A 16,789-nucleotide genomic window follows, 5' to 3' on the forward strand; every position below is an offset into this window, starting at 1 on the left:
GGTGAGATAGGCCTGGCCCAAATTTAACATATATAAATACTCAAATCTTGTAAAAATCAATTCAATTAGAATAAAATAAAAAATTCCTCCCAAAATTCTTCAGGTTGTATGAAAGTAACTCCTGGTCATAAATCAAAACTTTTTCACTCCCTACTTTCTTATTAGAGCTGTATCTTAATGTAGATTAGAAGCACCTATTTGTAGAGTTGCCAGATTTTCCATTTACAAGGAGGAATAGGAAACTTAACATTACAAAATTATCCCCATAGTATGTGGAAACTGCAAAGGAAAGAGTTTTATTTTAGCACAGCCGCTTCTCAGAACAACTGCTTCCCCCCAATCTGCCTGGAGCCTATGGTGGATAGTATTTCCTTTTAAAAATATGATCCTTAAACTTTACACAATCATACTGCATGACATAGAGAATCCTCTAGAAGCCTTGAAAGTGGGAGTCCATGAAAAAGCCAAGAAATCACCTTGTCCAGCAAGCATTTCTCTCCATTAATTACTCCACATCACTGGAAAGAAAGCAAGCAGCACCCTTTTAGCACTAAAACCTCTATTTCAATGCAACAAGTCTCCGAAGTGCTTGGACAGGACACACCTTTCTTCTCAAAAAGCTCAGAAAGATAATTCCAGAAGGTATGAGCTACTTTTCAATGTAAAAGCTAGTAAGAATAGGCTCACTATGCTGATAACACAACACTGAAATCTGTAGATAAAGATTTTATTAGGTCTCTTTTTTGCGACTAGTCATTAGTATCCACCTTCTGAAGAGATATAGACCAGAACAGTAGCCCTTACTTTTTCGCGGCTCAGCTCCTTAACTTAGTCAAGATCTCATCTATCCATTCCTTCAGTAATTGTGAAGTTCAGTGCAAGCCTGTTGGAAAGCAAGTATGCCTTCTTGCATTTGTTAAGTGTTTGCCTATCTTTTTGTGTCTCATGCTCACTAGAGCTAATGCAAAATTTAGGAATAAAGGTCAAAAGGCCTTGGAAGAACATGAAAATACTTCAAATGCCTTTCTCCCAGCAGGTGTAGTTAAAGTGCTGTCAATAGAAAATGGAATTCCTCCAAGTAAAAAGTGTTAAGTTGCAGAAGTTTCCTTTTGGGCACTTTTATTTACAATTTTTGGTTTGAGGTATTTTCCTCCTCCATTTTAGTGAATATCTGCTAAGATAATTTCATTTGCTGGTATCTTGATTTGGATAATGAAGCTTATTTGGACTCTCACCCCCCCCCCCCAGCGTATCGCTTCCAGCATTGGTGTATAGATTCTCCTTGCTGTTAGAAGGAAATAAAGGGTAACATGTCCTGTATATTTGCCTAGGATTTTAGTTGTTGAACTCACATGCTTTGTTCTCCTTGAAGTATTTTTGGTGGAGATTAGTAAATTCCCCAGATAGGATGCTAGAATCTGGTTTCCTTATGATTCTAGGATGCTTGAAGTTTGGATTAGCTAGTTGTTGTCTTGTCGTTCCACTTGAGTAAAGGTGACTAGTTCCGCTTACCTACTTATACAGTAATTTCCCATATTTTAAGTCTGGGCTACCAAATTCTTTTGGTATACAGTCTCATCTTGATATAATTTGTTACTGATGTTAGTAGTATCTGTTTGTGTTTGTTTTATTTCACATATGTACCATGCTCCTATACTTATTTTCATTGACATGGAATATTGTGTTATTACTGCAGAGAAACTGCAAGATCTGCAGGCAATATATCTGACTCTGAAGTCCCTAAGAACAGTCAGCCTTCATCATCCTTAACTGTTTCTTCTAATTTTGAGGTAGCATCTCAGTTCTTTATATGTTCTTATTTCCTTGTATCCCTATAATATTCTATCTTTCGATGAATATATATAAGAATGGTCATCTTTTTGACAATTTGAAAGGTTCCAGCTGCATATGGCAAAAAAATGAAGTTCTGACTATGGTCTAGTTTGGACTGGAACTGGCCCGGTCAAACCTGGGACTGGACTGGTCAACTGGTTCCTGGTTCTTTAACAGGACTGAAGCTGCCTACTAGGAGGGCTGGTTCTGTTTTCCCCCTCCTTGAACTAGGACCAGGACTAGCCTGATTTTTAAAAAAAATTTTATAAATTTATTTATTCTACCGTGTAATATATTAATTAGAAAAATTCAAATCAGGATCAACCGTAAGCAGAACTGCTTTGAACTGTTATTGTTTTTGAATTGAAACTGTTTCAAACTGGAATGCCTATGAACTGGTGGTTCCAGCCCGAAGCCAGATGGGGACTGGCCCGTGGCCAAGCCTATATGCATGGTTGGACGTTGGATGACCATTTACTTGTTATTGTTCATCATTTTGCCTACTGTCTGTTCGCTATTGATTTTCGTGATCTTGTGTTGAGCATCATCTTGGTGTTGTTAAAATGTTACTCATTTTTTATTTTTAAATGGAAGTGTTATAGTAACCTTCTTTTTGCATGTGTAGCCAAGAAGATCACGATGCATGTCTCCACTTATCTCATCAACTTCTAGTTCCATGGTGTTCCGTCCAGATGCAATATTTGTCTTGCTGAGAAAGGCATATAAAGAATCTGATCTGGGAGCTGTTTGCAGAATGGTAATGGATCAATATCTGATACTCTATAATTTAGTGACCAATAGTAGACTTGTAGGTGCCTTTTTTCAATTGCTTACTTATCCTTTATTTCAGGCTTCTAGAATCCTGTACAAGCTTATAGAGCCTATAACTATGCAAGAAGTGTCAACTATTGCCAGTGAAGTTACGTCTGCTTCAGATGAGACTTCGAAATCTGAATTATCAAATCCTGTTCCTCTAGTTGATTACTCAAGCTTGTTTGGAGAAGAATTTCTGATCCCTGATGATCAATGGGACTCTAGCATTCTAAATGTCTTGGATATAGGGGCAGTGGAAGAAGGCATTTTACATGTTCTTTATGCTTGTGCGTCTCAGGTTGATTACAGTATTAGGGACATAACACTTATTAAGCACCATTCTCTGATGTTGATTTCTGTTCTTACCATCTTTATCTATCAATTTACCTTTTTTCTTTCCCAATTTTTGTAGCCTTTGCTTTGCCGCAAATTGGCAGAGAGCACTTCTGAGTTTTGGTCTGCTTTACCACTTGTGCAAGCATTGCTTCCAGGTCAAGTATCACAAATGAGTTGCCTTAAGTTGCTGTTGAAGTTCTAGGAAGGTGTCATGCTAGTTATTAAATACTGTATAACATTAATATGCTGTCGAACTTGTCCCCTTCAGGAAGCAAGAGGCTATAGTTATCATTTGAGGTTGAAATCACTGTCCTCAAATTTTTATTTAGGACCCAGATGGGTGTTCCTTATGTAGATAGTCACTTGTGATTTTCATTCAAGTAATGCAATTTTTACAATACAAATGGCCAACTTGAAATTTTTGTGTCGCTTATACTCCTTCTTGTATCCTTTTTAATGCAAATTTTGTTTGCTTAGTAAAGATATTAAACCCATAATGCATGTAGTTGAAGAGAAAGGTTTATTTCATTCATACATAAAGAGATTGAGTTCATATATGCATACACAATTACTTCTTGTATTATGTTTTATAATCCCTATAATTAAGCTACTATTAGGATTTTAATTTGGAATATACTAAATAGGAATACAGGTATTTCCAGAGATAAGGAATGGTTGACTTTCCATAACAATAGTCGTTATATGAAACTTGTTCTACACAAATGATAATTAACTCTCTATGTGGTTTAAGTTTAACCACCCCTCAAATACCCATCTGATTATTCCTGTGAAATTGGACTTCAATTGATTCATCATTTTGCTTCTGTAAGAAGCTTGTTGATCCAAATTTTTTTCTTTGATAAAGAAGCTTGTTAATCATTTTAAATATGTGAAGATCATTGACCCAAATCTTTTGACATAGCTTAATGATTGTATTTGACATGTGTATCTTGATTTTCTGTAGCATTGCGGCCTTCTGTGAGCAGCATTGGCGAACACATTGATGATACCTTTTCTCAATGGAAGCAGTCTTTTGTACAACAAGCTCTATCTCAAGTTACATCAGTCCTAACATAAACTTGTTTCCTTAGCATATACTAGAATTACATAGTAGTTTTCTTTATTCTAGGGAAAATTTCATTATGCTGACCATGGTGGTTATAATTGCAGATTGTAGCTATGTCTTGTTCGGCAGTGTACCGTCCTCTTCTTCATGCCTGTGCTGGCTATTTATCATCCTATTCACCATCACATGTTCGTTTCTCGCAGTCTGCTTTTACTATCCTAGTCCTACCACTTTTTTTTTTAATTTTTTTAAAAAAATCTGAATGGTCAGTTTCTTTGCAAGATGGGTAGTACATGTGTGACATATACCCACCTTGCAAAGCCCCAACCCATGCACAAATCTAAGGGTTGAATTTTTCGTATGACTTGTTTGTTCCATCAAAATGCAATGGTGGAATTGTGACTGCAAGAATTTGAATTAAAAAGTCATTGCATCTTTAAGCAATTTAACCTTTCATACTGAATCTCCAAAGTTGTTTAAACCATTCTCCAATGTTGTTGGTCATTTGACATGATATACTTGTATTGGATAGTCTAAATGGAATAAGATATTGTTGTCCCACACTGGTATGGATAAAGATTTATGCTAAATATAGGACCTGTGCAGTCCATTCCTCTTGAACTAGCTTTTGGGGTGGGATCCATTGGACCCAATCTATTTTCTCTACGCGGTATCAGAGCCTGTTTCTTGCTTCAATGTTGTTCCACCGATAGATGTTTATTCCTGCAAACTTTACACTGCAGATATTCATGCCTCGATGTCAGGGGCGTGTGGTCTCAAATTGGTTTGAGATAAGGATTTAATGCTAAATACAAGGACTTGGGCAATCTTTTCCCTTAGGGCTAGCTTTTGGAGTGGTGTTACTTGCCATTTTCCCAGCAAGTATTGTTAAAAATCATTGGTGGGAAATTGGGAATATATGCATCTCAACTGTCATTTTCTATGAGCAAAAACCATTTACTGACTAATTTTTAGGCTTTGAGCCTCTCTTTCTATGTAATCTATAAATTATAATCCTCTTGTACAGGCTAAAGCTGCATGTGTTCTCATTGATCTATGTTCAAGTGTGCTAGCACCCTGGATGTCTCAGGTCATTGCAAAGGTTGGGGGTGCACTGGTGGTCTAACCATCTATTTCAGTTTGATTATTTGCTTTAATCTCTCTCTCTCTCTCTCTCCCTCTCTCTCTTTATGTATTTGTATGTATATACTCACATTTATTTATTTGTGTCTGAACTTTGTGCTGTTTTTCATTTAGGTTGATCTAACTGTCGAGCTTCTAGAGGACCTTCTTGGCACAATTCAGGTGTGTGTCGCCGTTTTGTCTAGTAATTATGTCTGGCTACAGTTGAGGGAAGAAAGCATAATTATGCAAGTGAATTTTGACTGCTATAATCCTCTGGAAGTCCAATATTTGGCCTTAGTAGCAGAAAAATAAATACGTTAGCTTTCAGATGTGAAACTGTGTTCTCTTTATTATCTTACTGAGGAACTCATCACTAATTGAAAAAGGATATGTTTCCTTCTCTGAGCATTTGGTTTGAAAATGGTAATGGATAAATAGACAGTGTTTCTATTTCAACCATCTGTTTACATCATTCTTGTGGTCCAACATACAATAATTACTGTGAGAATGAGATGCTTCCTTTTTCTTATTGCCAACAGTAGCTGTGGTTTCTAGATATACCATTAAAAGAGTCTTCTCATATCTGAGTAGCAGAACTAAAAGGCAGTAACAACTATGGTTAGACTCACTTACCATATAAGGAAAACATGAAAAGGTACAAAGGGTTACTATGAAAACTAAAACATTTATCATACACATAAATTTTTTTTTTCTTCTTTTATTTTCCTAATAAGTAAAGAGATATCAACAAGGACTTCAATTTTACAACTTGTTCGAAAAGGCATCCTCTGCACATGTTAAAGAAATGGATTAGTGAAGTAGTTCCCTTTAATCATACTGAGCAGCACTCAAAAGACGTTTCTCTAATATCCCCCAAAGCACAAGCTAACAAAGGAGTCCAGTAAACCATTCATCCCTACAATAATTTACAAGACGTAATATGGCCTTTGGTATTCAGGCATTCCTCTTTAGCCAAATATTCCATATTACCACAAACCAAAAGACTACTTTGTATCACCTAATGTACATCACCTAATGTCTATATTTTAAATCGATAATCTCCAACATATATATGCAACCGAAGTCAACAAAAAACCAATTGCAAATGGCCTAAGGCACCTCACAATGTAAAAAACCAGGGGCATTTAACAACATTAAAAATGCCAATCTTGAGATAAAACCTCATGGATGATGCTTGCAAAGACCAAATCTTCCTAGAAATAAGATGTTATGGTCACAGGCTTCTGATTGAGTTATGGGACGATGAACAGAAAAATCATAAACAGGATCAAAGGAATGGGAAAGCTTTTCCAATGTCCTGCTCTTGCAACTATGATTAAAGACAACACATTCAGGACATTAAGAGAGAACCCACAGACTCAAGTTCTCCAGGAATGCAACTTCTTCCCCCCATTTACTTCATGTCTTTGAATATTACAATAACAGCCTTAAACCTCTATAGTAACTACTGGAATAACTGCCTACAAGAAGGAGCTAACACCCAATATTCTGTTACACAGGGGAAGTAAAATAAACTTGAAAAACAAACTGTTACAACTAAAACATAAACCGAAAACCGAAACCATAACTTCCATTCAAACTAATCCCTTGCAAATTGCTGATCAGCTGCAGCTAGTTTCTAATATAAGAGGATATAGAAGGATTTGCAAGAATAGTTACAAGGAGAGTGCAAATACCAAATCTTCCTATCTACCCTAGAAAAAAAAAACCAGATTCCAATTGAGCAAGCAGTGAAGATAATTCATTCATGTCCTTGTCATTAAGATTCCTGTGAAAATGTAAATTCCAGGACGTTGTAATAGGTTGAAATTTGGGAGTTGCGAGCAGCATGGAAAGAGAAAAAAAAACCTGTGAGTACTAAGAAAGAAAACTGGGAGAGAAGGAATAAGTAATCTTTTTTGTTGGTTATTCTTGCATCTGTACTTATTTCATCATTCTAGCTGATGGCTTGCTTTCCTATTTATGCTTTTCAGGGCGCTCGCCATTTCCCTTCCCGTGCACGCGCTGCTCTCAAATATATTGTGCTGGCTTTGTCTGGTCACATGGATGATATTTTAGGGAAGTATAAGGTACTGTTTTATGTTTTGGGGCATTTGGTAATTTGTTTGGTTTGAAGTACCTTGGTAATTTTTTGTCTTTTGTTTGATTGTGGGAGCTTAAAATCCAGGAAAATATTTTTTTAGGGTCGAGGAAAATGCTTATGGCTTTGATATAACATTCTACCTAAAACCTTAAGGCATTAGACTCTTTGGTCCTCACTTCATATCTCTTTAATATGGGACTTACTTTCCTTTCACTTCACTTAACATACTCACACTTGCGTCATCCCAATACTTCTATCTTTGGCAAAGAAACTTGTTAAAATTCTTTCATATACATTATGTGAATTGTGCTGTTGATAAGAGCTTTTTAAGATTCATTATTACATATTCCTATATTCTTTTGCATTTTGATTCAAATGCAGAATTATTGTGTATTATGATATTACTGTTAACTTATCTGCCTCCCACCATCTTAACAAAATGTGTTTGTTATCTTTCTTTGTTGTAAACCTTTCAGGAAGTCAAGCATAAAATTCTCTTTCTACTGGAGATGCTAGAGCCTTTTCTTGATCCTGCCATCTATGCATTACGGAGCACCATAGCATTTGGAGATGTTTCTTTCACTTTCATGGAAAAGCAGGAACAAACTTGTGTGACTGCTCTCAACGTCATCCGTACAGCTGTCCAAAAGCCTGCTGTTCTTTCTTCCTTAGAATCTGAATGGAGACGTGGATCAGTTGCTCCTAGGTATCCCACACCTGTATGATAATGTTGCTAGAATGTTTCCATTAGCAATTTCATTTTTTTTTCTAGGGAAGGCTTAGAAAATAATGATAAAATTTTGTGCTTGTATTTGGATGTTTATATGAATTTTTGCAAGAAGCAAGTAAACATAAGCAAACTTCCGCTTTGATCATTGACAACATTAGAAATATACTATTGGTTCTCATGCTGCTTACAAATTTCTTTTGTGCTTGGTAATGATTTATAATGTTCTGTACAGTGTACTTCTCTCAATATTGGAGCCTCATATGCAGTTGCCTCCTGAAATTGATCTCTGCAAGTCTCCTGCTTCTAAAAATTTTGAGAATGAAGTTTCAACTGCTCCATCCCTTTCTCCTGTTCTACGTCATTCTGTATCTTCCACAAAGTCAAATAACCAAGATGATGCAGATGGGAAGGTTGATTTTCCTGATAATGGTGTAAAGGTGGATACATTTGAAGATGTTAGTCTTCTTTTTGCACCTACAGAACTTCGAAATATAGTTCTGGCAAATGTTTCCAGTAGTTGCAATGAACATATCTTGGATTCCAGCCATGCCAACTCTGAATTAAAACATGTAATTGAGAAAAAAATTGCTCATCTGTTTCCGAATGGCTTAGTATTAGATTCTGGCTTCACTGCTGATTACTTCAACTTGCAAGCAGACTATTTTCAACTTATAAACTATCGTGACTGTGAACTTAGAGCTTCTGAATTTCGACGCCTGGCTTTAGACTTGCACTCGCAGAATGAGATAGCTGTTGAAGGTCATGATGCTTCTATAGATGCTTTGCTCTTGGCAGCAGAGTGCTATGTGAATCCCTTTTTCATGGTGTCTTTCAGAGCCAATCCTAAATTAGCGAGTCCCATGAATGTTAGTGAGACTGGCAATACAAAAATTTGTGAAACTGCAAAATTGGGAATTGCTTCTGGAAAGAATAATGTTGACTTGGAGACGATAGCTCTTCTTGAAAAGGAAAGGGACAAAATTGTTCTTCAGCTACTGCTTGAGGCTGCTGAATTAGACAGGAAGTTTTTGAGAAGCATGTCGGATGGGGAATATGTTCCGTACCTCCCTGAAGAAATTGATGGACAAGTCATAAAGTTGTCTTCCCTTGATGTACAATCTGCAGATGCTATCACCTTGGCTCGGCAAAATCAAGGTCTGCTATGCAGTTTTCTGATTCGGAGGTTGAAAAAAGAGCAACATTCAATGCATGAAATTCTTGTGGACTGTCTTGTCTTTTTGTTGCACTCAGCCACACAGCTGTACTGTGCTCCTGAAGAAGTGATTGATGTTATATTAGGATCTGCTGAGTACCTCAATGCAACTCTAACATCATTTTATTATCAGTTAAAAGAAGGCAATCTCCAGTTGGATCCAGAGAAGATACATGGAGTGCAACGCCGTTGGACACTGCTTCAAAGATTGGTAATTGCTTCAAGTGGCAGTGAAGGCTCAGACTTTGCTTTAAATGTCAACAATCAATTTCGCTGTGGTAGCTTGATTCCATCATCAGCATGGTTGGAAAGGATATCTATGTTTTCTAACAGTTCTTATCCCCTTGTTAGGTTTCTAGGCTGGATGGCAGTATCTCGTAATGCAAAACAATATGTAAAGGATCGGCTTTTCCTTGCTTCAGATCTGTCACAGCTGACTTGTTTACTGTCCATTTTTGCTGATGAGCTTGCAGCAGTAGATAATGTTGTCAACCAAAAACAGGAAGATGGGAAGATTGAACAGATAGGTGTCAAACAAGTTTTTCCAATCCATAAAGGGTTTGAATTCTCTGACCAACAATATGGAGACCAATCTTTTCATGCTATCTACCCTGATCTCAATAAGTTCTTTCCGAATTTGAAAAGGCAATTTGAAGCTTTTGGGGAGCACATTTTGGAGGCTGTCGGATTGCAGCTGCGATCTCTATCTTCCAGCGTTGTGCCTGATATCTTGTGTTGGTTTTCTGATTTGTGCTCGTGGCAGTTTCTTCTGAACAACCAAATCACTAATCAAAACGGTTCTGATTATTTGAAAGGTTATGTTGCAAAGAATGCCAAAGCAATCATTCTTTACATTCTTGAAGCCATTGTTATTGAGCACATGGATGCAATGGTACCAGAAATGCCTAGAGTGGTGCAAGTATTGGTGTCTCTTTGTAAAGCGTCTTACTGTGATGTGCCATTTCTGAGCTCTATAATGCATCTCTTAAAGCCACTCATATCATATACTTTATGCAAGGTGTCTGATGAGGAAAAAACATTGTTTGATGATTCGTGTCCTAATTTTGAGTCGCTTTGCTTTGAGGAGCTTTTTGTTGATATTAGACAGAAAAAAGAGAATGGAGATATACCAGAGAAGGACTACAACAGAGCATTGATAATATTTGTTCTGGCTTCTGTCTTTGCTGATTTATCCTTTCAGCGTAAAAGAGAAATATTAGATTCCTTAACTTTGTGGGTTGATTTTACTACCTTTGAGCCAACCAATACTTTTCACGACTACCTCTGTGCATTTCAGACTGCTCTGGATGGTTGCAAAGTTTTGTTATTGCAGACTCTAAGAGTCTTTGGTGTTCTACCACTTCAGCTGGCCAAGTTTTCTGGTAATGATGCAGGGTCACATCCTGACAATGGCTCAGAGATGTATTCATGGTTTCTCAGTGATGTCTTCAAGAATTCTTCTCCTCCCAAGAATCATGAGAAGTTGGAAAATAATGACTTTGATGGTGTATCCTCAAAACAAAACAACTATTATTTGTCAACAGAAGAAATAGAAGATTTCTCTAAAGGCTTGGAAAATATTCTCACCAAGCTTAATCCAACTATTGAGCTATGCTGGAATCTTCATCATCGTTTGGCAAAAAAATTGACTATTACATCAGCTCAGTGTTTTATATACTCAAGATGCTTATCTTCAGTTGCAGCCCAAGTTCAAAATGCTGAAGAGGACAGCAGTGAAAATTCTTTCCCATTAAAATCCATTGAAGTCTTTCCTATTCATTGGAGGACCAGTCTAGAGGGTCTTGCTGAAATCATTGTGAAGCTCCAAGAAAACCATTGCTGGGAAGTGGCATCTCTAATGCTTGACTGTCTGCTTGGAGTTCCCTGTTGTTTCCGTTTGGAATATGTAGCTGAGACAATTTGTTGTGGAATCAAAAATTTTTCATGCAGTGCACCAAAACTTGCTTGGCGCTTGCGATCTGATAAATGGTTATCAATGTTATTGGGGAGAGGTATCCGTGGCCTTCATGAGAGTGATGGGCCTCTCACGGATCTATTTGTTACGCTGCTGGGTCATTCAGAACCTGAACAACGGTTTATAGCTCTTAAGCACTTGGGTAGATTGGTTGGCCAAGATCTAAATGGAGAAGCAGTTCTACAGTATTCTACATTTTGCAATAACTTGCCATACTTAGTTCACTCAGTTCCTGAGCCTTTTCTGCCATTTTTGGTTTCAAGTACATGGGATCGGGTGGTTTTGGTGGCATCATCTGATACATTGTTACCTCTGAGAATTCATGCTATGGCACTTCTGATAAGTTTTATCCCATATGCTGCCCGACACCAGTTACAATCGTTTCTTTCTGCAGCTGATAGTGTTCTTCACATTTTAGGAAAAAGTATCCATTCAACATGTGAGGGCCCATTACTACGGCTCTCATTAGCACTTGTTGCTGGTGCCTGCCTGTATTCACATGCTGAAGACATTTCTTTGATACCTCAAGAAGTTTGGAGAAATATCGAGGCCATAGGATTGTCTAGAACTGGTATCGTCCTCTTATCTTTTCTTTAGCACCAAAAAAAGAGTTACTTAGAGAATGAAATTATCTATTTCCCCTTTTTCTTCTAGGAGGCCATGTTGGTGATTTGGAGAAAAGTGCTTGTGAAGTCTTGTGTAGATTGAGAAATGAAGGGAATGAGGCAAAGGAGGTTTGTACCAGAATTAGGGGCATTTTGCAAGTTTCCAGCTACAGCATAACATTCTGAAAGCACTTCTACACACACACACAAAGACATTATGCATAGTTGCATATGTAATGAGGGAAAACATATAGAAACATCGTTCTGAGTGGTTTTGTTTAGGTTGTTTGTTTTAAGTTTTAACATCAACTGTTTGTTAGCAGTTTTTTAATTTACTGAACCATGCTTTTTAATAAGGCTTTGATAGAAGTTCTCTCTTCAAATTCTTCAAAACAAATCGACTCAGATTTTGGGAGCACCCGTGAAGAAATTCTTCAGGTAAGAAAAATAATAAACAATGGTGGCATAGTTCTGGTGTTCCTCTAGATGAAAACTGCTGTAATTTGTGGGACCCAAACTCATAAGGTCTAACTTGGATGTTTGGCAAGAGATAACTTGAGAGAAAATGGAAAAGAAACTAGAAAGAATCTGAGAGAGTTATCTAAAATAGATGTGTGTATTATTCATCTATGCCCCATGCTGCATTAGACCTCATCAAGTCCTATTAATACTTAAAGTTAGAAACACCTTAGCTTCCTGCTAGCAAATAGGCGAGATGATATCAGCAACTGACCAAGAACATTTTACTCAATATTGACTCTTTTTTATTACTTAATTTACTGAACTCCTTCCTAATGTGGTTCATCCTTCGTCATCTTAAATGGAACTTTGATATTATTATTATTCTTATTATTTTTTACTAATGCTACATTGTTGTTAACTAACTGTTACAGGTCCTTGCCAATTTGACTTCAGTTGATTCATACTTGGAGGTGTTCTCAAAAAGAATTGATGAAGAGGCAATGGTAAATCATATATGATCACCAGTCATGATATTTTTCACCTCTGACTTTGTAGATGCACTTAATAGGCATGGATATGTTGTTCTAGGAACTTGAGGAGGCTGAAATAGAATTGGACATTCTTCAAAAAGAAAATGCAGTAGAAGAGACATCATCAAGAGACACCAAGGAAGGGAGGCAAATTCCTAGGGTCACAGGTAGGAACTATTGTCCCCACTCCCCAGAACAGTCAATACTATTCATATTGGCAGCTTGAATCTACAGTGCAACCTTTATGTGATTGCTATTATATAATTTTATCTCCTATATTTTGCTGTTCAGCTTATGGGAAGCATGAGAGCAGGCTTCAGGAAATCAAGGATTGCATTCATTCTTTGTATGTATCATCTTTACTTTCAGCTGTAATTTTGCAACAAGTGGAATTTAGTGCATGGAAGACAAAATATATTCTGTTACTTGTAGATTCTTGGCCTCAAATCCATTTTCTGTTTGTGGCATTTGCAAAGTGTTTAGTTTGACATTTATCTTGCTTGCATGGATTTTGAGTTTGAGAATGCAGTTTTAATATTTTTCTTTTATGTGGTTCCTAACTAACAGAAAGCTGTTTACTGTTAAGTTATTACGATATCATGACTTACTGTTCTGTCATCAGTGATAAGGCCAAACTTCAAGATGATGTTATAGCCCGCAGGCAAAAGAAGCTACTCATGAGACGTGCTCGCCAGAAATATCTAGAAGAGGCTGCTTTTCGAGAAGAGGAACTTCTGCGTGAACTGGATAGGTTTTACTTAAGACCTAAATGTTCTTAATTGGAATGTTTTATGCGCCAGTTAAGAGAAAGTGATTGCTAATAGCTTGCACTCAATGCCTGCAGGGAAAGGACAGCTGAAGCAGAAAAAGAGATTGAGAGACAGCGGTTGCTGGAGCTTGAGCGTGCAAAAACTAGGGAGCTTCGTCACAATCTTGATATGGAAAAGGAGAGGCAAACACAGGTGAGACAGAGACATGGCCTTGTAGACTTGGGGCTTTTCTTTTTCCTGCTTTTCCATCGCATGGAGTCCTATTTTCCAGAGTGAACTTGTTTTTTGCCCTTACTTTTCAATTAAGATTTATGTGATTGTTTCCTTTCCTTCTCTTTCTCCCTCTCTCTATATATATCTGATGGCAAGTGTTGGAGAAATGGATTAATGCGTTGGGCTTATGTTTAAATTCTTCAGTTCTATTTGTGCAAGATTTACCCAATAATGGTCTTCTAAGTGAATTTTGTTTTATCATCATTGATGAGGGTTACTGAGCATGCAATCAAGTACTTATATAGTTGTTTACTTGTCAATACAAGTGATATAGTTTATTCATGCATTTGCATAGAAGGATCTGATTATCATATTGCAGGACAAATTGGTAGCACACTGTTTGCATTTTGTGGTTGCAGTATTAAAGATGGTTAATATTGTGTTGGAGAGAACTTGCGTGTCTTAACCTCAACCTGGCTGAGCCTAACCCAACTGTTTGGGCAAGCTTTGACCATGTTTAAGTTAATGGCAAATAGATAATTTTGTCATATTCTTTGGGCTGAGACTCAAGTAGAGGTTATTCCCTAACCTGGCCTGCTTCGGAGGTAGACGCCAATCAGTTGGTTCAGGAAAAACCCCCTACCAATGCCAGATCTTTAGCTGGTTGGGCCTGATGGGTTGTTAGGCTCATGAATAGGCCCAAATGATGAAAAGGACCCCCATTTATATATGTGAACAAAGGGGGAGTCTGTTATTGGAAAAGTATCATATTTGTGGCGGATATTACTTTGCAATTTTAAGTCTTCCTATATTCTTCCTATTGTATATTTTATGTTTATGCTGGGTCACCAGATGGCTAATCCTCTTATTGCAACTTTAATTCTATTAACCCTTCCAGTCAAGTACTTAGGATTTGAAGGTCCTAGGCATCTATTGCTGGAAATAGGAATTCTCTAATATATTTGGATTCTTGGTTTTCACAATTGTTCGAGTAATATGGGCTTTTTGCATGTAGAGAGAACTTCAGCGTGAACTGGAGCAAGCTGAATCTGGACTACGATCGTCACGGCGTGACTTTTCTTCAGCCACTCATAGCAGGTACAAATGATTTCTTGCACATACATATAAGAGCATAGACCAATTTTAGATTTAGGAGTGAAGCAAGAGAATGGGGAATTCCTTGATAATGAAGATAAGGGATGGCGCTCTTACTAGACAGGCAAAAATACAAAGTCTAGTAGAATTTGAGAAATTCCTTGATGTTCAATTACACTGAAAGTAGAGGTGACAGTAAGGTCTTTTTGAGTTGTGTCCATTTGAGGCTGCTTTGGTTTGCTTTGATTCAATATCAATTCAGGTTAAGGTGATCTGCTCAGTTCTAGGCTGTATAGTTTCCTTTTTCAGAAAAAAAAAATGAAAGTGTTAATATTTAAAAAAAATGGTAAATTTTAAAATAATGAGAACAAATTGTGAGAACTGAGAAGGAATTATTCATAATGATGACTTTGAACTAACATTTTTATCTGCAGGACTCGGGAAAGGTATCGAGAGAGGGAAAATGGAAGGTCCAGTAATGAAGGAAGTACAAGAACTAATAGTGGCAGCTTGCAGGCTGAAATTTCTACTACTAGTTCATCTATGGGTATGCCAGCTGTTGTGTTGTCTGGGTCCCGACCATTTTCAGGCCAGCCACCAACAATTCTGCAATCCCGTGATCGCGCTGATGAATGTGGCAGCAGTTACGAAGAAAATTTTGATGGGAGTAAGGACTCAGGTGATACCGGTAGTGTGGGGGATCCGGATCTGATTTCGGCATTTGATGGACAAGCTGGTGGATTTGGGTCTGCTCAAAGGCATGGGTCTAGAGGGAGCAAGTCGAGGCAAGTAATGGAACGGAGAGAAAGAGATGGAAGACGCGAGGGAAAATGGGAAAGAAAACATTAGTGATGCCCTCTGATGAGTTGCAGGTATATGAGGTTTAGCTGTAAAAAAATGGGCATTGATGGATCATCCATCATCACAGAGAAGGGGTGAATTTAGTTGAAGCATGAGATTGTGATTGTTGTTGTCTGTATGGATGTGATATTACTTATGTTGCTGTTAGTATTCTTGTCATGGGAATTCATGATAATCTCCTACACAATTTCTACATGTGTACGTTATGAAATTAATTATATTAATTTAATTAATTATTTTCTTAAGAATTATATGGGTAAAATACATTGACGGTATTTTAATTTAGAGCTATATAATAATAGTAAAGTGTTTTACCTTTATTTTTTTAATATAATGGAGATGCATGATATGGACGTAACTATTGTCATAACAAAGAAGGGTTAACTAATTCACCCAACGCCAACGGAAATGAAAAGAAGATTTCACTTTCATTTCTTCTCACAACGACAACCAACAATGTCCGGTACGCCTCTTCAGACTTCACAACCACTCCATCCAATGGGTTTTTTTTTTTTTTTTTTTAAAAAGTGTTTATTTATATATATTGAACCTTGAGATGCTTTATTTAAACCTCATCCAACACCAAAAGTGAAGGAAACATTTAACATAATAAATTAGTCATTGGATAACAATGCACCTCTTGTTTTTGAAAAATAATAACATTTTAAATGGAGAAGAGAAAGATGATATCAACTAAAGTTCTACTTTAAATATGAATTAAAAATTTAAATTTCTCACCATGATTGATAATCAGCATTTAATCATTTTCTAAATGACCATAACTAAACATTTTTTCTAATATTACTATTATTAACCACTATTAGTTATAAAATTTTAAATGATTCATTTTTAAGAAAAATTAGTTAAAGGAGAATGTTAATTAATTAAACCAGTAAAAGGGATTAATTAAACCTAAATATGATATGAAATCAAGAGGTGAATGCTAAGTTTTGAACTCCAATAATACATTTTACATATTTTTTTAATAGTATTATAGTTATAATTTTTTAATAATAATTATTAATATGTGACTTTAAGAAGACAAAAGAGTCTCCTCT

The 16,789-nt window shown here is 36.8% G+C and overlaps 1 protein-coding gene across 8 annotated transcripts in view; it reads left to right on the plus strand.

Moving 5' to 3' along the window:
- The window catches only part of LOC110620154, a 29,933-nt gene extending 13,954 nt beyond the window's left edge, over positions 1-15,979 (plus strand). The window contains exons 7-26 of one of the 8 annotated variants that reach the window (XM_021763758.2): positions 1,697-1,790; positions 2,459-2,590; positions 2,684-2,944; positions 3,059-3,137; positions 3,947-4,038; positions 4,153-4,236; positions 5,076-5,150; positions 5,306-5,353; positions 7,168-7,263; positions 7,754-7,983; positions 8,240-11,766; positions 11,850-11,929; positions 12,158-12,238; positions 12,694-12,765; positions 12,851-12,959; positions 13,084-13,138; positions 13,415-13,543; positions 13,637-13,754; positions 14,791-14,873; positions 15,305-15,979. In XM_021763758.2, the coding sequence (XP_021619450.1) occupies positions 1,697-1,790; positions 2,459-2,590; positions 2,684-2,944; positions 3,059-3,137; positions 3,947-4,038; positions 4,153-4,236; positions 5,076-5,150; positions 5,306-5,353; positions 7,168-7,263; positions 7,754-7,983; positions 8,240-11,766; positions 11,850-11,929; positions 12,158-12,238; positions 12,694-12,765; positions 12,851-12,959; positions 13,084-13,138; positions 13,415-13,543; positions 13,637-13,754; positions 14,791-14,873; positions 15,305-15,719 (5,860 nt within the window). In that variant the 3' untranslated portion in view covers positions 15,720-15,979. Of the gene's footprint in view, positions 1-1,696; positions 1,791-2,458; positions 2,591-2,683; positions 2,945-3,058; positions 3,138-3,946; positions 4,040-4,152; positions 4,237-5,075; positions 5,151-5,305; positions 5,354-7,167; positions 7,264-7,753; positions 7,984-8,239; positions 11,767-11,849; positions 11,930-12,157; positions 12,239-12,693; positions 12,766-12,850; positions 12,960-13,083; positions 13,139-13,414; positions 13,544-13,636; positions 13,755-14,790; positions 14,874-15,304 lie in introns of those variants that run through there. The other 7 variants (XM_043958715.1, XM_043958716.1, XM_043958717.1 and 4 more) reach the window with 7 other exon arrangements.
- The last annotated feature ends 810 nt before the right edge of the window (positions 15,980-16,789 follow it).

This window comes from Manihot esculenta, chromosome 8, assembly GCF_001659605.2.
Source record: "Manihot esculenta cultivar AM560-2 chromosome 8, M.esculenta_v8, whole genome shotgun sequence".
In the NCBI taxonomy this organism is placed as follows: domain Eukaryota; kingdom Viridiplantae; phylum Streptophyta; class Magnoliopsida; order Malpighiales; family Euphorbiaceae; genus Manihot; species Manihot esculenta.